Genomic DNA, 24727 nt, shown 5'->3' on the forward strand with positions numbered 1-24727 from the left:
TACAAGTGAACCACACACACACACACACACACTTGATGTTATGTTTTCCAGTATGTTGCAAGAAGAAAGCTGCAAAGAAAACTGTATGATAAAGATTACATTGGAATGAAATAGTCAGTTGGTCAAATATACAAGCAAAAGTGTTCTCATTTGTTCTGCAGGATTTTGCTGAACAGCCAGCTGTTGATATCTCAGTGAAGCAAACTACACAAGTTACAACCAGTGCTGCTGATGGTTACCTGCCAATGCAACCAGGCTCTGGCACATCTCGAAAACCAGAAGTTGTCACCCAGAGCACTGTAGCTCGAAGATCTGCACCACTTGATACACCTGCTGCCAGTACCAGGAGCCGTGATGGTTATGTTGAGATGTCTTGGAAGCCACCAGCTACAAGGTCACTGTTAGATGATTACCGCCCCAGCCAAACACAGCAGCGATCTGCACCAATTGCCATCACAAGGTGAATTAACAGAGACCATATATTCTTCTTAAATTGTATTATAGTTTTTATATTTATTGTTTGTTAAATTGTGGGTAATGTAACTTGGGCCACTAAGCTCGTGACAACTGGTATGTTGTCTTAAGCAATAGTGGTATTGAATACAGGGTGTATACGACCCGGGACAACCGGGAGATCCGGGAAAAACCCGGAATTTTTTCATCCGGGAGAAAACCGGGAAAAACCTGGGAATTTTTCATTGTTTTAGTTTTCAGTTAAATTTTTGTAACTTTGGCTGGTAAGAACCAATACTCTAACGTAGAATATTACTGTATCTCGCTACTGCAGAATAATACTGCACCAATAAAAAACGAATGAGAGAAAAAGAAACAAAAATAAAATTTAAGTTGCAAAGGAAATTCACCATATACAACAACAAAACACAGTGCTCTTACAAGCGTCTGCCAACAACAAAATGTGTCAAAGCCTTGCCTCCGATGGGCGTAACGTCGCAAGTTTACATTAGATTCGTTTGAGCGGTTGCGAGCGAGCTTATTCGCATGTGCAGTTGAGTCTCGTATGTGTAGTACCTTCTCCTGCTTCTGGCTACAGAAGTGTGGCAGTTAGCTGTATAAGCAATAGCTGCAAGCAGCCAGACAGCCAGATGCTATCTGGAAAAATTTTACTGGCGTGCCTAAGCTGCCAGATTCACGTATGCGCAACAGGCCCAGAACTAGGGGGCAGGGGCAAACCGGCTTATCTGCCCCGCGCGATAGTTTCAGGGGGGGAGGGGGGGGGGGGCGCCAAATTTGTATTATGGAGGAAAAAGACCTTGTTTCACAAAGCCCCTAGCACCCAGCGCACATTGGTCTATCGATTTCTCATATGATTTTCAACGCATCCCTGTTGGTTTTTGAACAAATTCTAAGTCGATTTCTGAAAGAATCGTAAGTTGATTTTTGAATGCGTGCATAGTGTACGTGATGTCTCTGCCAGGGGAATCCCCGCCGCATCTAGAAATAAACTTTCCTGCAGACAAATGGGGACGGGCTATATGAGCTGAGCGGAATAAAGCCGAACGGATGAAAGCCAGTCGCTGTTTATGTGGTTGACTGGGTTTGCAAATGATCAGCATTGTTATAACTGCTAGAGAATTCCATAGATTCAGACTACCAGAGTGGAAAAAAACGACTAACTGGAATAACAGGCAGCAAAGATTGCGTATTGTCTCCTCCGTGTGTCCAAGAAAATGAAATTTTGACAGAAAACTTTGGCCAGACCGCTACGATGCTAAGGGCCAGTTATACAGTCCCCGGCGAGCAGCCGCTAAAGTTCTATTGTGGGAGTAGTGTGGAAAACGCGTTGTACGAACACATAATAACGCCCAACCGGATAACTAAACCGGTGACGAAATTAACCAGAGAATAAGTTTTGACACTGGCAGGAATAGTTACCAAATTTGTAATAAGATTGTTTGTTAGAACGAGGAAGGAGAAGAAACGGGGACTCTCACAAATTACTGGAGAATATAACGATTCGAAATTTATTTAAAAATTTAGTACTGCTACTTTTCGATCTCATGCTTCAGAAGCTAGAGAGTATGAATGAAATGTGAAACTATTTCCTAACACAAAACGTTTTGCTTGTAGTAGGCCTAATAGGCATTTGATATTGGTACTTCGTGTATTATATTCCGTCCTGTTATAAAAATGACCGTTGGTGCCAAAACAGTCTCATTTATTTGGTGTGTGTATCAACTGCTGCAATATTGGCAGGCCTATTTCATTTTATATAGCAGTGACAAAATAAACACGTAATCAGATCGAGAAACCACACCAGTCTTGGGTACAATTTGTATTAACAGCTTTTCTAGTATTAGACAACATTTCGTTTTTTCATGTAGCAAAATATTGACGAACTTTGATGAGGTAGTAGATTCTTTCCCATAAAGGAAAGTACACCATATAAAGATGTGGCAGGCCTAGAGAGAAAAGAAGCTAAGACTTAACGATTGAAGAAACGTGTACTGTCTTGCTTTTCTCTTGTCTTTACTCATTTTATGTATCCTGTATTTAATTTTATGTCACACAAGTCAGCAAGATATTGGCTAATAGGCAGTAAAGACTGCAAATTTTCTGAAGAGTTCTTGTTCTGCCGGTTACAAATAATACCAACCAGTATTAATTCCGAGATTTTTTTAAAGTGGACCAGGATGTCAACCCGGCCGACTGAGAGCAGGAGAGGCACCACAGGACATTTTAATTTCCACTGGTGTGAATATAGTTCGTGGCACCCATTCCATTACAAAATATTACATGTTTGAATTCCACAGAGCGAAATTCAAAAGACGTGCGATGGAAGAATGCTGGGTGAAGAGGCATGGCACTGCACTGTGCCACACTTAAGACCAAATAACATGTCTTACGTTACCCCGAATAATATGTTTTATGTATCATACTCTTCAGAAAGATGTGTGCTATAAAATGAAGATAGTTTTGTAAAGTCGATTTTTAAATTTTTGGCATCCTACCTCAAATGCTCAAGGGAGGGGGGAGCGCCACTATCTAATATCGCCACGGTTCGGGAATATCCTAGATCCGAACCTGATTTATAGAGCAGTCTGAGTTGTAGTGGGAGGAGGTAGTCTCCATGTGACCCGTTGTTTACGTTAAGTGATTTTGCTGTATTCTCTTCGTTTATTGCTCTCACTTCAAATGAAAACAAAATTGATTTCTGTGGCTGGGAGCTATCAAGTGAATTAAAATACATTGACATAATTACGGAAGGCTAAAATATGTAATTAGTTTCAGATTTTATTTTGTTTCCCCACCTTTCTGACAGACAAGCCTTAATCGCCTTGCAGAACACTGAAGTTCTTTTTGTCGGTTTGTTAAAGAAACTTTATTTTCACTAATCTTTTCTGCTGAGGCAGTCAATTTATTTGAAACTAAGTGTTTAATTCCACACTATTGGCTCGTTTCAACTGTTCACAGAATTTCAAGTTCACGTTTTCATCTTCTAGTACGTATTGCATTAAAACCAAACATGAGATAATGCAGTACAGGTACTCCAAGAAAATTTACATCTGAATCTGGACATACGAATGTGCACTTTAAGCCAAATGATGCATTTTAGTATAGTTCACAAAATTCCCATGCTCTTGGAGTGTCCTCTAATGTCTTGTTTCTTTTATGACATAATGTAAGATCTTTTAATGTTTTACACATACGAACATACAGGCTTCCTGCGTCATCGTAGCTGCGCAAGCGCTGCAAAACCTGTTATTTGGCACGCTCTGGCAACTGCTGAAACGATTCTGTTTCTAACAAGTCTTGGGAAAATATTGCAAATGGTTGTTTGGAAAGCATTACTTTCAAAGTAAATTTCCTTTTACGCAAGATGAACTCTGTGCGCGTGAATGTCCGATGAATATCTTAAATCACAGAGCATTTGACTCTCATTCAAAAATCAAATATTTGAGGGTGACCATTTAGAACATTTTTGAGCCCAGAAGTTCAGACATTTATGTCGTTAAAAAATTTACTGGCACATTTTTATGATGTATCATTAAAGTGTAACACGGGCAAAAATGATCATTATGTATTAAAGCTTAGCTTCTCTTGCAGGTTATTAATCTTAGTGACCAATATTATACGTAAAAGCTTGATTTTGAGGTAGTGATATTGGATCTAGTTCAGATCGTGGTTAGAACTGTTCAAGTCAGGGTTCAATGTCAGATTTGCTGTTGGAAGGGTTTTGGGTTTGGGTTGCAATGTGATATTTCCAGTTGAAGTTATGTGTGGAGGAAATAGCTCCTTCACCAAAGCAACATGATTAAATGCATTGCCTCTCAGAGCAACGGGAACTCACAATTACAAGAATCAACCACGTAAGGCACGCTCCCCACCTGAATTATCTCTATTCTACAAGGAGCTTACTTTCAGCCCTAAATTTGCATTTAATAATGTTGCTTTGGTGAAACTCCTTCACACACAATGGTATCTGAAAATACCACTTTCCAACCCAATCCCAAAACCTTTCCAGCAAGAAACCTGACATTGAATTCTGCCTTGAACAGTTCCAAACATGACCCCAACTTTGTCCATCACCACTACCTCAAAATCACCCCTTACGAACCTTGCAAGAATTCCTAACATCTAGCATTGATTCACAACACTTTCTCAGTTCCATACAACATCACCCTAACCTCACTTCTGCAGATCCTTCGTTCCCTAAAAACTGATGACTCCAGTCCATCATTATCCTCCCAGAGGGCAATGGATCTATTACTGTATTACTTGAACGACAGGAGTATGTAAGCAATCATCTATGCCAGGTGCCTGTCACCTCTACATTCAGCATCTGCCATCAAGATCACATCCTTGTGCTACAAACTGTCCTACAGTTCCTCCTCAAACCATGTGGCTCCTCAGAAGGACTAATACCTTAATCCCTACAACTTCTCACCCCACCCAAACCATGTACTCCGTTTACCTTCTTCTGAAGATCCACAAACCCAATCAGTCTGGCCATTCCATAGTTGCTAGCTTCAAAGCACCTATTGATCACATATCTGCCTTAAGTAATCAACACTTGCAACCTATAGAACAGACTCCTCTCCTATATTAAAGACATTAACCAATTCCTAGAGTCCCTGAAATCTGTGCCCATCCCAGCCCCACCACACATCTTGCTTGTCGCCATTGATGCAACCGCCCTCTTTACCAACAACTCTCATGTACATGCTCTGTCTGCTTCTGAATATTAACTCAACCATGTTGACCTCATCCTCATTGAAGGTCACCCACACACATCTATTCACATTCAGCCTACTAATAAACAACAGTACTTACGTTTTGACAGCTACCATCCTTTCAATGTCATATGTTCCCTCCCATACAGCTTTGATGTTCAAGGCAAACATTTTTGTTCAGGTGCAGACTATTTATAGCAACATACCTCCGTTCTCACCTCAGCCTTCACTGGACACAATTACCTCACCAACTTAGTTCAAAAGCAGATTCCCGGGCCATCACATCCAATCCTAGTACTGCTGATCTCTCCAAAAAACAACTTAGGAGTACACCTCTTGTCATTCAGTCCTATCCTGGTCATGAATGTGGCTTCAACAAAGCTATGAATTCCTAAAAGCATGCCCTGAAATGATGTCCATTCTGTCTGACATTTTGCCCACACACCTAGAATTTCATCCGTGTGTGTGTGTGTGTGTGTGTGTGTGTGTGTGTGTGTGTGTAAGCTCTTCCAACAAGTAACCGTCAGATCTCTCAGTTTGTCGTCTCTAATAATAAATTTTTTTGTTTGAAATATGCTTCCATGACACGACATTGGGCACACTCCTATGTTGAAAGTACTAGTCCACTGGTCAGAGCTGTTCTCTTATTTACTGCACTTCCAGTGGTTTAGCGTAGGCAGTAGATAAGAAGCAGTCATAGTTAAATCAGTATTGCTCTTTCCTGTATTATTTTTGAAAGTTGTTTCGTGATTCCCCTCGTTCAATATATATATATATATATATATATATATATATATATATATAAAAACAAAGATGATGTGACTTACCAAATGAAAGTGCTGGCAGGTCGACAGACACACAAACGAACACAAACATAATTCAAGCTTTCACAACAAACTGTTGCCTCATCTGGAAAGAGGGAAGGAGATATATATATATATATATATATATATATATATATATATATATATATATATATATATATATATATATATATAGACTTACCAAACAAAAGCGCTGGCAGGTCGATAGACACACAAACAAACACAAACATACACACAAAACTCTAGCTTTCGCAACCAACGGTTGCCTCGTCAGGAAAGAGGGAAGGAGAAGGAAAGACAAAAGGATATGGGTTTTAAGGGAGAGGGTAAGGAGTCATTCCAATCCCGGGAGCGGAAAGACTTACCTTAGGGGGAAAAAAGGACAGGTATACACTCGCACACACACACATATCCATCCGCATATACACAGACACAAGCAGACATTTGTAAAGGCAAAGAGTTTGGGCAGAGATGTCAGTCGGGACGGAAGTACAGAGGCAAAGATGATGTTGAAAGACAGGCGAGGTATGAGCGGCGGCAGATTGAAATTAGAAATTAGCGGAGATTGAGGCCTGGCGGATAGCGAGAAGAGAGGATATGCTGAAGGGCAAGTTCCCATCTCCGGAGTTCAGACAGGTTGGTGTTAGTGGGAAGTATCCAGATAACCCGGACGGTGTAACACTGTGCCAAGATGTGCTGGCTGTGCACCAAGGCATGTTTAGCCACAGGGTGATCCTCATTACCAACAAACACTGTCTGCCTGTGTCCATTCATGCGAATGGACAGTTTGTTGCTGGTCATTCCCACATAGAACGCTTCACAGTGTAGGCAGGTCAGTTGGTAAATCACATGGGTGCTTTCACACGTGGCTCTGCCTTTGATCGTGTACACCTTCCGGGTTACAGGACTGGAATAGGTGGTGGTGGGAGGGTGCATGGGACAGGTTTTACACCGGGGGCGGTTACAGGGGTAGGAGCCAGAGGGTAGGGAAGGTGGTTTGGGGATTTCATGGGGATGAACTAAGAGGTTACAAAGGTTAGGTGGACGGCGGAAAGACACTCTTGGTGGAGTGGGGAGGATTTCATGAAGGATGGATCTCATTTCAGGGCAGGATTTGAGGAAGTCGTATCCCTGCTGGAGAGTCACATTCAGAATCTGATCCAGTCCCGGAAAGTATCCTGTCACAAGTGGGGCACTTTTGGGATTCTTCTGTGGAAGGTTCCGGGTTTGAGGAGATGAGGAAGTGGCTCTGGTTATTTGCTTCTGTACCAGGTCGGGAGGGTAGTTACGGGATGCAAAAGCTGTTTTCAGCTTTTGCATCCCGTAACTACCCTCCCGACCTGGTACAGAAGCAAATAACCAGAGCCACTTCCTCATCTCCTCAAACCCGGAACCTTCCACAGAAGAATCCCAAAAGTGCCCCACTTGTGACAGGATACTTTCCGGGACTGGATCAGATTCTGAATGTGACTCTCCAGCAGGGATACGACTTCCTCAAATCCTGCCCTGAAATGAGATCCATCCTTCATGAAATCCTCCCCACTCCACCAAGAGTGTCTTTCCGCCGTCCACCTAACCTTTGTAACCTCTTAGTTCATCCCCATGAAATCCCCAAACCACCTTCCCTACCCTCTGGCTCCTACCCCTGTAACCGCCCCCGGTGTAAAACCTGTCCCATGCACCCTCCCACCACCACCTATTCCAGTCCTGTAACCCGGAAGGTGTACACGATCAAAGGCAGAGCCACGTGTGAAAGCACCCATGTGATTTACCAACTGACCTGCCTACACTGTGAAGCGTTCTATGTGGGAATGACCAGCAACAAACTGTCCATTCGCATGAATGGACACAGGCAGACAGTGTTTGTTGGTAATGAGGATCACCCTGTGGCTAAACATGCCTTGGTGCACAGCCAGCACATCTTGGCACAGTGTTACACCGTCCGGGTTATCTGGATACTTCCCACTAACACCAACCTGTCTGAACTCCGGAGATGGGAACTTGCCCTTCAGCATATCCTCTCTTCTCGCTATCCGCCAGGCCTCAATCTCCGCTAATTTCTAATTTCAATCTGCCGCCGCTCATACCTCGCCTGTCTTTCAACATCATCTTTGCCTCTGTACTTCCGTCCCGACTGACATCTCTGCCCAAACTCTTTGCCTTTACAAATGTCTGCTTGTGTCTGTGTATATGCGGATGGATATGTGTGTGTGTGCGAGTGTATACCTGTCCTTTTTTCCCCCTAAGGTAAGTCTTTCCGCTCCCGGGATTGGAATGACTCCTTACCCTCTCCCTTAAAACCCATATCCTTTTGTCTTTCCTTCTCCTTCCCTCTTTCCTGACGAGGCAACCGTTGGTTGCGAAAGCTAGAGTTTTGTGTGTATGTTGGTGTTTGTTTGTGTGTCTATCGACCTGCCAGCGCTTTTGTTTGGTAAGTCTCATCATCTTTCTTTTTAAATATATTTTTCCCACGTGGAATGTTTCCCTCTATTTTTTATATATATGGGAAAAATATATCTAAAAAGAAAGATGATGAGACTTACCAAACAAAAGCGGTGGCAGGTCGATAGACACACAAACAAACACAAACGTACACACAAAATTCTAGCTTTCGCAACCAACGGTTGCCTCGTCAGGAAAGAGGGAAGGAGAGGGAAAGACAAAAGGATATGGGTTTTTAGGGAGAGGGTAAGGAGTCATTCCAATCCCGGGAGCGGAAAGACTTGCCTTAGGGGGAAAAAGGACAGGTATACACTTGCACACAAACACATATCCATCCGCACATACACAGACACAAACAGACATTTGTAAAGGCAAAGAGTTTGGGCAGAGATTCTCTTCTTGTCCAAACCAGTTATCGTCCATGTTTCACTTCCATACATGGCTACACTCCACTCAAAAACTTTCAGAAACGACTTCCTGACACTTAAATCAATACTCGATGTCAACAAATTTCTCTTCTTCAGAAACGTTTTCCTTGCCATTGCCAGTCTACATTTTATATTCTCTCTACTTCGACCATCATCAGTTATTTTGTCCCCAAATAGCAAAATTCCTTTACTACTTTAAGTGTCTCATTTCCTAATCTAATTCCGTCAGCATCACCCGAGTTAACTCGACTACATTCCATGATCCTCGTTTTGCTTTTGTTGATTTTCATCTTATACCCTCCTTTTATGACACTGTCCATTTCATTCAACTTCTCTTCCAAGTTCTTTGCTGTCTCTGACAGAATTACAATGTCATCGGCGAACCTCAAAATTTTTATTTCTTCTACATGGATTTTAATACCTACTCCGAATTTTTCTTTTGTTTCTCTCACTGCTTGCTCAATATACAGATTGAATAACATCGGGGATAGGCTACAACCGTCTAATTCCCTTCCCAACCACTGCTTCCCTTTCATGTCCCTCGACTCTTATAATTGCCATCTGGTTTCTGTACAAATTGTAAATAGCCTTTCGCTCCCTGTATTTTACCCCTGCCATCTTTAGAATTTGAAAGAGAGTATTCCAGTCAACATAGTCAAAAGCTTTCTCTAAGTCCACAAATGCTAGAAACGTAGGTTTGCCTTTCCTTAATCTTTCTTCTAAGATAAGTCGTAAGGTCAGTATTGCCTCACGTGTTCCAGTGTTTCTACGGAATCCAAACTGATCTTCCCCGAGGTCAGCTTCTACTAGTTTTTCCATTCGTCTGTAAAGAATTCGCATTAGTATTTTGCATCCGTGACTTATTAAACTGATAGTTCGGTAATTTTCACATCTGTCAGCACCTGCTTTCTTTGGGATTGGAATTATTATATTCTTCTTGAAGTCTGAGGGTATTTCGCCTGTCCCATACATCCTGCTCACCATATGGTAGAGTTTTGTCAGGACTGGTTCTCCCAATGCTGTCAGTAGTTCTAATGGAATGTTGTCTACTCCCAGGGCCTTGTTTCGACTCAGGTCTTTCAGTGCTCTGTCAAACTCTTCACGCAGTATCGTATCTCCCATTTCATCTTCATCTACATCCTCTTCCATTTCCATAATATTGTCCTCAAGTACATTGCCCTTGTATAGATCCTCTATTTACTCCTTCCACCTTTCTGCTTTCCCTTCTTTGCTTAGAACTGGATTTCCATCTGAGCTCTTTATATTCATACAAGTGGTTCTCTTTTCTCCAAAGGTCTCTTTAATTTTCCTGTAGGCAGTATCTATCTTAGTCCCAGTGATATGCACCTCTACATCCTTACATTTGTCCTCTAGCCATCCCTGCTTAGCCATTTTGCACTTCCTGTCGATCTCATTTTTGAGACGTTTGTATTCCTTTTTGCCTGCTTCATTTACTGCATTTTTATATTTTCTCCTTTCATCAATTAAATTCAGTATTTCTTCTGTTACCCAAGGATTTCTACTAGCTCTCGTCTTTTTACCTACTAGATCCTCTGCTGCCTTCACTACTTCATCTCTCGAAGCTACCCATTATTCTTCTTCTACTGTATTTCTTTCCCCCATTCCTGTCAATTGCTCCCTTATGCACTCCCTGAAACTCTGTACAACCTGTGGTTTAGTCAGTTTATCCAGGTCCCATCTCCTTAAATTCCCATCTTTTTGCAGTTTCTTCAGTTTTAATCTACAGTTCATATCCAATAGATTGTGGTCAGAGTCCACATCTGCCCCTGGAAATGTCTTACAATTTAAAACCTGGTTCCTAAATCTCTGTCTTACCATTATATAATCTATCTGAAACCTGTCAGTATCTCCTGGCTTCTTCCATGTATACAACCTTCTTTTATGATTCTTGAACCAAGTGTTAGCTATGATTAAGTTGTCCTCTTTCAGTTCTTAGCCCCAATCCATATTCCCCTACTGTGTTTCCTTCTCTTCCTTTACTTACTGTCGAATTCCAGTCACCCATGACTATTAAATTTTTGTCTCCTTTCACTATCTGAATAATTTCTTTTATTTCATCATACTTTCCTTAATTTCTTCGTCATCTGCAGAGCTATAGTCTGTGAGACGAGTGATTGGTACTGACAGTTCCGGCAGGCAGACGGCGCTGTTGCCGAACGTGGCTCACAGCACGCATTCTCTAGCAGCAGAAATAAAAGCGAGACAAAATACAAGTCGTATTGGTACGCGTGAATTTATTTAAAATTGATGCTTGAAATATATTAATTCGAAAACTGATAAGAGCTATTTAGTACAAGTATCTAAGATGCTGAAACATAATAAAGTTATTTGTTAAACTTCACAACTGAAATGAAAACTATTTTCGCAAGTTGTTGAACATTAGCAGTTTTGGTTCCCATTGTTAAGTATTAGCATTATTAATTTGTTCTACTACAAGCTACAGAATAATTGGTCAGTGTATTAAGAGTTGTAATCTGAAGAAAGTACTCATAATATAATGATCTGGTTGTAGATCGATAGCAAACTCCCTCCTTACATTCATGAATACGTTGTAGTTACTGTAGTGGAAAAACACCACTCACATCACTGTCAGAATCTGATTTGACATTGTCTTCCTCAGCACTACTCGAACTATCACTGTTCTCTCCCAGATGTATAATTAAATTTTCAATGCATTCTTCCACAACCCCTTCGGTTTTGGCCGCCTCTCTGATGGCACTTACAGTGCTGTTTACAATTTTAGCCCACGTCTCGCTTGTCACTTTATTGATAGCTACTGGAAGGAGAGTTTCCACTCCAGAGATCGTGAATTTTTTATTGTTTGCAGCAATGTAATTTTTTATCTGCGCCCACACTCCTTCAATTGCATTGAAGTGACAGTGGTATGGAGGAAGCCAAATGATTTCATGCCCATGCCTTTTAGCAATCTCGTCAATTACATATGTTGGAAATTGAGGTTTCTTTTGTGCCACAATTTCGAGCAGTTCCGCCTTCCGTAAATCTTCTCTGAAATCTACTTTTTGCCGTTTCAACCACTGAATGATATCGTCTTTTTTTGTTGCCAAGGTTGGTGCCTTATCGTGAACAACGGAATGATAAGGCGCATTGTCCATAACAATCACTGGTGGACTTGTCAGATTCGTCATAAGCGATGTCTCGAACCATTCTTGAAATTGTTCATTTCTTCATGGTAATCTCCCGTCTTTTTTGACCGAAACATTTTCAAGCAGTTTGGCACAAAACCTTTCGATGTTCCTGCATGTAAGACAATAATACGCCCTCCTTTGCCAACAGGCACTGCCATTGTTCCCTCGGGCGTTCCATCATTCCAGCCTCTACGTAAAGAATGACTGGCATTGACCCAAGTTTCATCTAACCACACTATACTTTCGAATTCCACACCCATGATCCTGCGCAGAAATCTGCACCGCCATGCACCTACATCTGTCCTTTCCATTAATATTTTGCGTCCGTTAAACAGTGAATAGCTGAAGCCTATGTCTTTCAACACTGTACGCAATGAAAATTTGCTCCCTTTAAAAAGATGGTCTTTCTGAAGCGACACCAGTAATTTAGATAGAGTGGGATGTTCCCTTATCTTATAATAGCTGTATACATGACGATGAATAGCGTCTTTCTGAAAATTGTCCAAAGCTGTCACCTGCTTATTTCTCGGTCGCTTCTTTCCTGGTGTGTGCAGCTTTGTTGTGCCACTCTCGTCACAATCTACACTATACTGTTCTTTCCCTATCTTTACAACAGTGTTCTTACTTATTTTCAATGCTGTTCTCTTCGCAACCTGAACAACAGGAATTAAGGGCCCACCTTTGTCCTTTTCTTTCTCAAAGTAATCCCTCACAGAGCACACGAATGTACGGGCCTGGGTGTGTAGCACACTTTTCTTCCTCCGTTTCACTTCTTGTGTTGGGCTGATACTACCCGCCGCACTAGACATTGTTTACAACGAAACATAAACCAAGAAACACTAAAAACAACAAAAACGAAATAAACTGCGAATTCAACTTCAGACAAACGACGAACGACCACACCGCCTGCACGCGAGACACTGGTAATTTTCATAAGCGCGCGCAACCGGGTTTCAGAGCGGCAACGTGGCCCTTGCTACCCGCTCAAAGTCAGGCCGTCATTGGCTGCCTGCCTGCGGTCGCTAGGCAACGGAAAGATGCTACCGAGCTGTCAATACCAAAGACACGTCTCCCAGACTATAGTTGGCATATAAACTTGTACTACAGTAGTAGGTGTGGGCTTTGTGTCTATCTTGGCCACAATAATGTGTTCACTATGCTGTTTGTAGTAGCTTAACCGCATCCATTTTTTTATTCATTATTAAATCAACTCCTGCATTACCCCTGTTTGATTTTGTATTTATAACCTTGTATTCGCCTGACCAAAAGTCTTGTTCCTCCTGCCAGCGAACTTCACTAATTCCTACTATATCTAACTTTAACCTATCCATTTCTCTTTTTAAATTTTCTAACCTACCTGCTCGATTAAGGGATCTAACATTCCACACTCCGAACCGTAGAATGCCAGTTTTCTTTCTCCTGATGACTACGTCCTCTTGAGTAGTCCCCACCCGGAGATCCGAATGGGGGACTATTTTACCTCCGGAAATCTGGTATAAAGCATTAAATAGAAAATGAGGTACTTTCTAATTTTTAGCAATTACAAATAAATACAAAAATAAAATTAAAACAGTTGTTAATTATGTATAAATATTTTTTTAACTAAACAATAATACATACAGCATTTTTGTATGAAATTTTAATTTATGATGACTACTTGTATTTTCATGTCATTTATTATTAACAAGACGTCTTTATTTGGAAGTGATCCATTTTTTGCTATTTTAACATGTCATTATAAAATGCAAAGCAAGTGTGTCTACCAAGAATCAAACCAGTGACCTCACGATTACAAGAGTAAAGCTTGATGCTCATTGCTATAGTCGCCTCAGTTAATAGCTTGAATTATTTTATACTTAACTGTGCTTAGAGCCGTTCAAAGAAAATTTTTTCGAGAGGTTTGAGAGGTGCATTGAACTACTTTAGGAAATTAATGTCTTGGCACTGACCTTAAAACCCTAGAGGTATGAAAAAAATTGAAGAAGATCAGTAAGTATGGTTCCCTCATACATCTGCATCTCACCTTCTGATCAGTTTTAATCTTCAATGAAATTTAATTACAGTGTACATGACATTGCAAAGTGAACATTTTCTATAACTTTTTACTTTACGTTATGTTTCTGTATGAAGAATTTTTGTGAATTGTTTTGTCTATATAGCTGTAGGTTATGAGCCAGTAAAACAACATATATTGAATATCCATGTCAATTGCAGGTGCACACCACCCAAAGCATTGCAGCTATCACCATCACCTGGATCGAGTCCATTTTCATCACTGCGCCGGCAGCGACGTGTACCTCATGTAGTACCAGACGTGCCCACTCCCTCTGGCTCAGTGTTTCCATTTAGTCCTGGAAGTCCTTCAAGTCGACCCTTTCCTGGAGAAGACGATGCCGAGAAGGAGCCAGATCGGAAGTGTGCTGTGGATGCAACTGGTGGATGTCTACGGCTATCAGCTCAGTCGCCGCCTTCGGATAGTTCGGCATCTGGTATGTTTCATAGTTGAACCTCCTTGCATGGGGATACTGTTGACTTACTCCTTCCTGTGAGAAAAATGAAATTGTGTATTGGTTTATCATTATACATATGAATGATGGTAAAGAATTACACACAATTGAAGCTTTGATGACAAGTAAATGAATATTTGCATGAAAAGTGCTCAGTTTTCTTGCCGTGTCAGATTCAGATAAAATCCCAAGCTTTCAGTTATCGACTCTATCGTGCTCATCAGGGGCTAAGTCTGACTGGCATGAAAGTAGTGGCATTCCCACATTTATACCCAGAGGACAGCATGTGACTGACTCGTTTACGTAATGACAACTCGGAAATGGTGCATACTGAGGTGGCATCCTGTACGTCAATAAATTTTGTTTGTGATCACCATCTCACCATCCATTTCTTCAGGCAGTTAACTTCGAGAAGTTTTCCTCTGTGTTCTTTCTTTGTTAAATACACACTTCCATCCATTGCTAAGCACATACCTGGAATTTATATTGGAGCTGTAATCACATAGTCTAATTTTAACTGCTTTTCTGATCAGTAATCCATTGTGTGAGCAAATATTCTTCTTTGTTCAGACAAAACTGGCTATTCATGTTGCAGTGCATGGAAGCATGCACTTCATGAAGGAAGAGCACAGAGGAAGATTTCGTGCCATTTGCCACCTTATGTAAGGGATGCTGCTGCAAGTGATGCTGGATAGAACGCGTAAAAAAAATCTGTTGACATAAAGGGTGCCTCCTAAGTACACACAATTTCCATGTCATCATGACATAATCCAGTCCTGAGGGTATAAAAGTGGGAGCATAGCCAGTTTCATGATAGTTACACTTATCCCCTAATGATGACGATGATGTTGGCAATCATCAATAGCGTGGAATTTTATCCGTATTTGATGCATCAAGTAAATGGAGAACTTTTTATGCAAGTACTCCATTGTTAATTATTTCATAGCCAAATTGCGTGGTTGTTTGTGATGTTCAGGATTGCTTTTAATTAGTCTGCCAAGTGGAAACTTTTCCAGCAGAGTTTTATAACAAAAGATTTGAATCTTAGCCTCTCCTTCTTTGACTAGTCACAATACTGCGATTGGACTCTGACCAAAGTATTCTGACTTGTTGACCTCATGGAAGTGGCAGGGTTTCTGTGAATATCAACATATGGAGTGGGAATCCTATTAAACTGTGTGTAAAATGTCCATTACTTTATCTTTCATGTACAGTATATTGGTTCAGCAAGCTGCACATTTATGAACTGCTGTAGGCTTCAGGACATTATAGACCCACTGGTTTAATTTCATATTTTGTATTGCAAATAAGTGCAGTTTCTGAGAAGGACCATCTCCATCTACTTCTACATCTACATACATACTCCGCAAGCCACCGTACGGTGCATGCCGGAGGGTGCCTTGTACCACAGCTACCGTATTTACTCAAATCTAAGCCGCACTTTTTTTCCGTTTTCTGTAATCCAAAAAACCGCCTGCGGCTTAGAATCGAGTGCAAAGTAAGTGGAAGTTCTGAAAAATGTTGGTAGGTGCCGCCACAACTAACTTCTGCCTTCGAATATGTGTAGCGCTACACGGGCATGCTTTGCAGGCACAAAGATAAATACTGGCGCCAAAACCTCTGCATCAGTAAAAAAATTAAAAAAAGGTGGAAGACGAGCTTTTTTCTCCGCCCCGAGTTTTGAACCACTGCATTTTCGTACATTATCCGACGAAGTAAATACAAATTCCGTATTGTTCATCTTCGAATGTAGCAGCATTTCTATGTACTACGAAAATCCTACTGGCAAGACTGTTTGGGATGTTTGTCAATATGGCCAACTCTACGTTCTGAATTTTTTCCTACCTGTCAAGAGGTGGCTGCTAATAGGAACTTTTATGAATTGTGAATCACACGCAGTATTCTCTTCACCATAAGAATAATACGAATATAAACATTTTACCATGCATTCTTTCGTATTTGCTGCTATCTCATTTAAATCCTGTCTGCCTAATAAAATACGAAACTAGAGTGAGACAACAACAAACGCGGAAGAATATACATATCATGTAATGTTTTTATTCGTATTATTCTTATGCCTAATAGTGATACAGTCAGAATTGAAGCACGGCAATTGACTAGATTTTTAAATCTAAGATGACTAATTTCTGTGCAGAATATAATGTACTAAAGAAGTGTCTGCAAAGATTTTCAAACTGAGAAAAATTTTTGCTGAACTCTCATTCACAACATCTTCTACCATACGCAGCCTATTATTTGGTTCTTGTTGATCATTACCAAAGAAAGCAGCAGTGTACATAACAACAAATAGCAGTCTCTTGTCATTGTTTCGATAATGAGACCATTCCTCTCTCTCTCTCTCTCTCTCTCTCTCTCTCTCTCTCTCTTTTTTTTTTTTTTAATTGTAAGCGCCTAAGCGGCGGTAGCGCGCACAAAAGCAAGCCATGCCGCGAACGGTGACAGGTCATAAACACTCATTATCAGAATGCGACAAACAATGCATGACAGTACAGTAATGCATTTTCAGCTTAGAGTGACGTAAACACCTATAACAAAGAGAACGGCACTTATCAGAGCAAAGAAAAATAAGCAATCAATTCAAACCAGACGAAGCACGTGAAAAAAGAAGGGTACCCGTATAAATACGGACGGAGCGACTGACGCCTAGCAATGGCTACCTGGTGCAGCTTAACTGCTAAGCTTACGACTCGAACCAAACTACTGTAGCTGTATCGTCATTTATTCTACCTAAATTGAGTCTCATATTACAATGGACCAACTTTGTTTTGATTTGGAGGTGTGGCCTAAAACTGTTCTCACCTCTTGAATTTCGAGTCTCAAACTTCAAGTGCGGCTTAGATTCGGGAAAATTTTTTTCCTTGATTTTGAGTCTCATTTTTCAGGTGCGGCTTAGATTCGAGTGCGGCTTAGATTCGAGTAAATACGGTAGTCATTTCCTTTCCTGTTCCACTCACGGATAGAGTGAGAGAAAAGCAACTGTCTATATGCCTCTATATGTGCTCTAATTTCTAGCATCTTATCCAATAATGCACTTTCATAAATCCCTGTTACTTCCATGTGTCATTTGTACTGTAGTTTGTGTTGTCAGGTAAAATCTGTAACAGTAAGGCTATTGCATTCAGCATGACAGAACATTTTCAAAGTTATTGGTTGATTGAGCCAGATTTGAAGTTTTGGATAGAAGAAATTAGAAAGTATTCTGTTGTTGTTGTTGTTGTGGTCTTCAGTCCTGAGACTGGTTTGATGCAGCTCTCCATGCTACTCTATCTTGTGCAAGCTTCTTCATCTCCCAGTACCTACTGCAACCTACATCCTTCTGAATCTGCTGAGTGTATTCATCCCTTGGTCTCCCTCTATGATTTTTACCCCCCACGCTGCCCTCCAATACTAAATTGGTGATCCCTTGATGCCTCAGAACATGTCCTACCAACCGATCCCTTTTTCTAGTCAAGTTGTGCCACAAACTTCTCTTCTCCCCAATTCTATTCAATACCTCCTCATTAGTTATACGATCTACCCATCTAATCTTCAGCATTCTTCTGTAGCACCACATTTCGAAAGCTTCTATTCTCTTCTTGTCCAAACCAGTTATCGTCCATGTTTCACTTCCATACATGGCTACACTCCATACAAATACTTTCAGAAATGACTTCTTGACACTTAAATCTACACTCGATGTTAACAAATTTCTCTTCTTCAGAAACGCTTTCCTCGCCATTGCTAGTCTACATTTTATATCCTCTCTACTTCGACCATCATCAGTTATTTTGCTCCCCAAATAGCAAAACTCCTTTACTACTTTAAGTGTCCTATTTCCTAATCTAATTCCCTCAGCATCATCCGACTTAATTCGACTACATTCCATTATACTCGTTTTGCTTTTGTTGATGTTCATCTTATATCCTCCTTTCAAGACGCTACCCATTCCGTTCAACTTCTCTTCCAAGTCCTTTGCTGTCTCTGACAGAATTACAATGTCATCGGCAAACCTCAAAATTTTTATTTCTTCTACATGGATTTTAATACCTACTCCGAATTTTTCTTTTGTTTCCTTTACTGCTTGCTCAATATACAGATTGAATAACATCGGGGAGAGGCTACAACCCTGTCTTACTCCCTTCCCAACAACTGCTTCCCTTTCATGTCCCTCGACTCTTATAACTGCCATCTGGTTTCTGTACGAATTGTAAATAGCCTTTCGCTCCCTGTATTTTACCCCTGCCACCTTCAGAATTTGAAAGAGAGTATTCCAGTCAACATTGTCAAAAGCTTTCTCTAAGTCTACAAATGCTAGAAACGTAGGTTTGCCTTTCCTTAATCTTTCTTCTAAGATAAGTCGTAAGGTCAGTATTGCCTCATGTGTTCCAGTATTTCTACGGAATCCAAACTGATCTTCCCCGAGGTCGGCTTCTACTAGCTTTTCCATTCGTCTGTAAAGAATTCGTGTTAGTATTTTGCAGCAGTGACTTTTTAAACTGATAGTTCGGTAATTTTCACATCTGTCAGCACCTGCTTTTTTTGGGATTGGAATTATTATATTCTTTTTGAAGTCTGAGGGTATTTCACCTGTTTCATACATCTTGCTCACCAGATGGTGGAGTTTTGTCAGGACTGCCTCTCCCACGGCCGTCAGTAGTTCCAATGGAATGTTGTCTACTCCGGGGGCCTTGTTTCGACTCAGGTCTTTCAGTGCTCTGTCAAACTCTTCATGCAGTATCGTATCTCCCATTTCATCTTCATCTACATCCTCTTCCATTTCCATAATATTGTCCTCAAGTACATCGCCCTTGTATAGACCCTCTATATACTCCTTCCACCTTTCTGCTTTCCCTTCTTTGCTTAGAACTGGGTTTCTATCTGAGCTCTTGATGTTCATACAAGTGGTTCTCTTATCTCCGAAGGTCTCTTTAATTTTCCTGTAGGCAGTATCTATCTTACCCCTAGTGAGATAAGCCTCTACATCCTTACATTTGTCCTCTATCCATCCCTGCTTATCCATTTTGCACTTCCTGTCGATCTCATTTTTGAGACGTTTGTATTCCTTTTTGCCTGCTTCATTTACTGCATTTTTATATTTTCTCCTTTCATCAATTAAATTCAATATTTCTACTGTTACCCAAGGATTTCTACTAGCCCTCGTCTTTTTACCTACTTGATCCTCTGCTGCCTTCACTACTTCATCCCTCAAAGCTACCCATTCTTCTTCTTCTGTATTTCTTTCCCCCATTCCTGTCAATTGTTCCCTTATGCTCTCCCTGAAACTCTGTACAACCTCTGGTTCTTTCAGTTTATCCAGGTCCCATCTCCTTAAGTTCCCACCTTTTTGCAGTTTCTTCAGTTTTAATCTACAGTTCATAACCAATAGATTGTGGTCAGAGTCCACATCTGCCCCTGGAAATGTCTTACAATTTAAAACCTGGTTCCTAAATCTCTGTCTTACCATTATATAATCTATCTGATACCTTTTAGTATCTCCAGGGTTCTTCCATGTATACAACCTTCTTTCATGATTCTTAAACTTAGTGTTAGCTATGATTAAGTTATGCTCTGTGCAAAATTCTACCAGACGGCTTCCTCTTTCATTTCTCTCCCCCAATCCATATTCTCCCACTACGTTTCCTTCTCTCCCTTTTCCTACTCTCGAATTCCAGTCACCCATGACTATTAAATTTTCATCACCCTTCACTATCTGAATAATTTCTTTTATCTCGGCATACATTTCTTCAATTTCTTCGTCATCTGCAGAGCTAGTTGGCATATAAACTTGTACTACTGTAGTAGGTGTGGGCTTCGTATCTATCTTGGCCACAATAATGCGTTCACTATGCTGTTTGTAGTAGCTTACCCGCATTCCTATTTTCCTATTCATTATTCTAGAGTGCATTATTCTAAGAGTGCATAATGCAAGCTTTACAATGTTAAGTTTTCTTTAAGTAATGTGGGTATAACAGCTGTCAAAAGCCATGCCAAAGTATTAAAACATTTTAGCAAATTTACAGTCTACAAAAATACCACTCCTCTTAAAGTTTTTGAACTCACCTATCAATACTTTGGTGTACTCAAACACTGATGACTCACAAGTCAATGTGGTCAGCTGGAAGTGATGTAGAGTTATTTAAAAAAAATGTTCAACAATAGTGAAATAGCTAGAGGAATGGAACTGTAGCAAACTGAAATTGCGTGCTTAATGCTTTATGGTATTGTGCCATATTATAAAGATAGACTGAGGGAATCATATTACTTCCTCTAATCATTTTATTATAAGATTTGATGAGTCACTTGATAAGGTTTTTCAAGAAACTCAAATGGATATAAATATCAGATTTTGGAGTAATTGGGGGGAGGGGGAGTTTGTACATGATACGTAACATCTGCTTTGCTTCGTTGTACACACTTCTACCTCTTATAAGCCTTAATAAAATTTTACAAATTTCAATGAATGGATCAAATATTAATCATAAATTTTTCAGCAATCTGAAATCTGAGTGCAGTCTATGAAACAAATTAATGATTCATTGATACTTAATATGGACAGTTGCGCAAGAATATCAAAATTATAGTTCTGTGGCACCAGTTCTGCATAGGTCTTTAGTGACAGCCATTCAAAAGATACTGTGAAGATTTATCAAAGCAGATGTAGGGCTTACTGAAGTCTGTTGATTTCTTTACAAGTATAGACTTCATCATCATCATCATCAGCCAATTCAATCATTAGATGATGTGGCCTCCTCGAGTCATGGACTCAGGTAGGCTTTCAGAAGTCTTCTCCAAGTGGGATGGTCTTAGGCAGTTCTCTGCCAGGTGTTACCAGCGATCTTCTTGATGTCTTTGTCCCATCTGTCTGGTGGTCTTCCTCTAGGCCTCCAGTGCTCTCTCGGACTCCACTCCAGTACTACCTTCGTCCATCTGTTGTCTTTTCTTCTTGTAACGTGACCAGCTGACTGCCATTTCAAGGAACCTACTCTCTCTAAGATGTCATTAACCTTCGCCACAGACCGGATGTCATCTGCCCTTTTCCTGTCCTTTCTTGTATAACCCAGCATTGATCTCTCCATGGCTCTCTGTGCTGTTCTAAGTTTCCCTTTTGTGAATGAGTTCAGTGTCCATGTCTCGCAGCCATACGTCATCACAGGAAGAATGCATTGATCAAATACTGCTTTCTTCAGATTTACTGGCATTTTTGATCTGAATACTTTTGAATTCTTCCCAAATGCTTGCCAGCCAAGTGTCGATAGATTTCTGGCCTTTGTCTCCCTTCATATTTATAATCTGGCCAAGGTAGACATATTCACTGACCTCTTCTAGTAGACTGTCCTCGACTTTCACATCTCCAGCTGGGACCCATTTGTTGGATATTGCTTTTGTTTTGGAAAGGTTCATGTTCAAGCCAACCAGCTGACATTCCGATGCAAGATCTGTAACTAAGTTTTGGAGCTCTGCGAAGTCTTTGGCCAGTAAGGCAATATCGTCAGCAAATCTCAAGTTGGTAAGCCTTCTTCCATTAATTCTAATTCCCTTACCTTCCCAGCTCAGCTTTGACATAGCCATTTCCAATACAGCAGAGAACAGTTTTGGGGAGATGGGATCGCCTTGCTCGACACCCCTCATGATGCGGAATTCTTGAGTTGATTCGCCTATGTTAACATAAGCTGAAGAATTTTTGTAGATTTTCCTGAGCACTTCAATGTATGCTGCTCCCACTCCTTGCTCACTCAAAGCTTGGAGGACAGCTACCGTATTTACTCGAATCTAAGCCTCACTCGAATCTAAGCCGCACCTGAAAAATGAGACTCGAAATAAAGGAAAAAAAAAATTCCCGAATCTAAGCCGCACCGCAAATTTGAGACTCGAAATTCAAGGTAAGAGTAAAATTTTAGGCCGCACCTCCAAATCGAAACAAAGTTGGTCCATTGTAATATGAGACACAATTTAGGTCAAATGAATGACAATACAGCTACAGTAGTTTGGTTCGAGTCGTAAGCTTAGTAGTTAAGCTTTACCAGGTAGCCATTGCTATGTGTCAGGCGCTCCGTCCGTATTTATACGGGTACCCTTCCTTTTTCACGTGCTTCGTCTGGTTTGAATCGATTGCTTATTTTGCTTTGATCTGATAAGTGCTGTTTTCTTTGTTATAGGTGTTTGCGTCAGTCTAAGCTGAAAATGCATTACTGTACTGTGTCACGCATTGTTTGTCGCATTCTGATAGTGCGTGTTTACGGCCTGTCGCCGCTCGCGGCATGACTTGCTTTTGTGCGCGCTACCGCCACTTACAATTAAAAAAAAAGAGAGAGTAATCATCTCATCAGTGAAACAATGGCAAGAGACTGCTATTTGTTGTTACTTACACTGCTGCTTTCTTTGATAATGATCAACAAGAACCAAATAATAGACTGCGTATGATAGAACATGTTCTGAACGAGAGTTAGGCGAAAATGTTTCTCCGTTTGAAAATCTTTGCGGCCGCTTCTTTAGTACATCAAATTCTGCACAGAAATTAGAGTCATCTTAGAATTAAAAACCTAGTCAGTTGCTGTGCTTCATTTCTGACTGTATCACTATTAGGCATAAGAATAATACGAATATAAACATGACACGATACGTATATTCTTCCACGTTTGCTGTTGTCTCACTCTAGTTTCGTAGTTTATTAGGCAGGCAGGATTTAAATGAGATAGCAGCAAACATGAAAGAATACATGACAAAAAGTTGATATTCGTATTATTCTTATGGTGAAGAGAATACTGCATGTGATTCACATTTCATCAGATTCCTATTAGCAACCATCTCTTCTCACAGGTAGGAAAAAATTCAGAAAGTAGAGTTGGCCATATTGACAAACATCCCAAACAGTCTTGCATGTCGGATTTTCGTAGTACATTGAAATCCTGCTACATTCGAAGATGAACAATACGGAATTTGTATTTACTTCGTTGAATAATGTATGAAAATGCAGTGGTCGAAACTCGGGGCGGAGAAAAAAGCTCGCCTTCCACCTTTGTTGTTGTTGTTTTTTTTTTTTTTTTTTTTTTTTTGGGCGCGGACGTTTTGGCGCCAGTATTTATCTTTGTGCCTACAAAGCATGCCTGTGTAGCGCTAAATATATTCGACTGCAGAAGTTAGTTGTGGCGGCACCTACCAACATTTCTCAGAACTTCCACTTGCTTTGCACTCGATTCTAAGCCGCAGGCGGCTTTTTGGATTACAAAAACCGGAAAAAAAGTGCGGCTTAGATTCGAGTAAATACGGTACATGGCTAACGGAGTGAAATGCCTTTTCAAAGTCAACAAAGGCAATGCAGAGAGGCAGTTGGTGTTCATTCGCTCTGCTTATCACTTCTCTAATGGTCAGAATGTGGTCAATAGTGCTAAAATTGCTTCGGAATCCAGCTTGTTCTATAGGTTGGGCTGAGTCTAGGGTGTAACTAATTCAGTTTAACAAGGTCTTTGTGAAAATTTTGTACAAAATTGAGAGCAAGCTGATAGGACGGTAGTTTTTAATATTGTGAATACTTCCTTTCTTGTGTTTCAAAATAATCTTAGCCTTGTTCCACGATAGTGGGATTGAAGCATAGTGCAGGCAGGAAGTAAATACTTTTGCCAAGTGAGTTATTATTACCTCTCCTGCCAGTTTGAGGATGTCAACGCTGAGCACCCGGCACTGTTCCCTTCTTCATGCTATCTAGAGCACACTTGACTTCTGATGGGAGTATATCTGGAACACTAGGTATATCATTTAAATTAGATACACTCAAATTTTCCCCTGGATTGCTATACAAATTGCTATAAAAGTCTGATGAACTTCAAAACCGCCTCCTTTTCGACTGTCATTTCCATCGAGTGCGATAATCTGCTTTTTACCGATTGTGAGTTTGCGTTTGGCTGACTTTAAACTTGTCTTCTGCCTTACATAGTTCGGAATACGCAACCATGTCACGATCGGTTTGGATTTTCATTTCTCACCTCTGTTGTAAAAGGGTTTCAGTTTTGGCACTGAATTTCTTTGGTTGTTTATTTTTTTGGCCTAAGCCACCGACTTCTTGTGCACTTGAAACAATCATTTCCGTCAAATCACAATCGTTAGTTACGTGGAACTTGCTTTGGAGGACTTCTTGGAATTTCGAGGAATGTTCTTCCAGGTTTTTGAGGT

The 24727-nt window shown here is 40.6% G+C and overlaps 1 protein-coding gene across 1 annotated transcript in view; it reads left to right on the forward strand.

Moving 5' to 3' along the window:
* The window catches only part of LOC126158988 (insulin receptor substrate 1), a 220438-nt gene that overhangs the window by 181149 nt on the left and 14562 nt on the right, over nt 1-24727 (forward strand). The window contains exons 17-18 of the mRNA XM_049916480.1: nt 162-460; nt 14268-14542. Of these exons, the coding sequence (XP_049772437.1) occupies nt 162-460; nt 14268-14542 (574 nt within the window). The remainder of the gene's footprint in view (nt 1-161; nt 461-14267; nt 14543-24727) is intronic.

The sequence above is a fragment of the Schistocerca cancellata genome, chromosome 2, assembly GCF_023864275.1.
Source record: "Schistocerca cancellata isolate TAMUIC-IGC-003103 chromosome 2, iqSchCanc2.1, whole genome shotgun sequence".
Classification (NCBI taxonomy): Eukaryota; Metazoa; Arthropoda; class Insecta; order Orthoptera; family Acrididae; genus Schistocerca; species Schistocerca cancellata.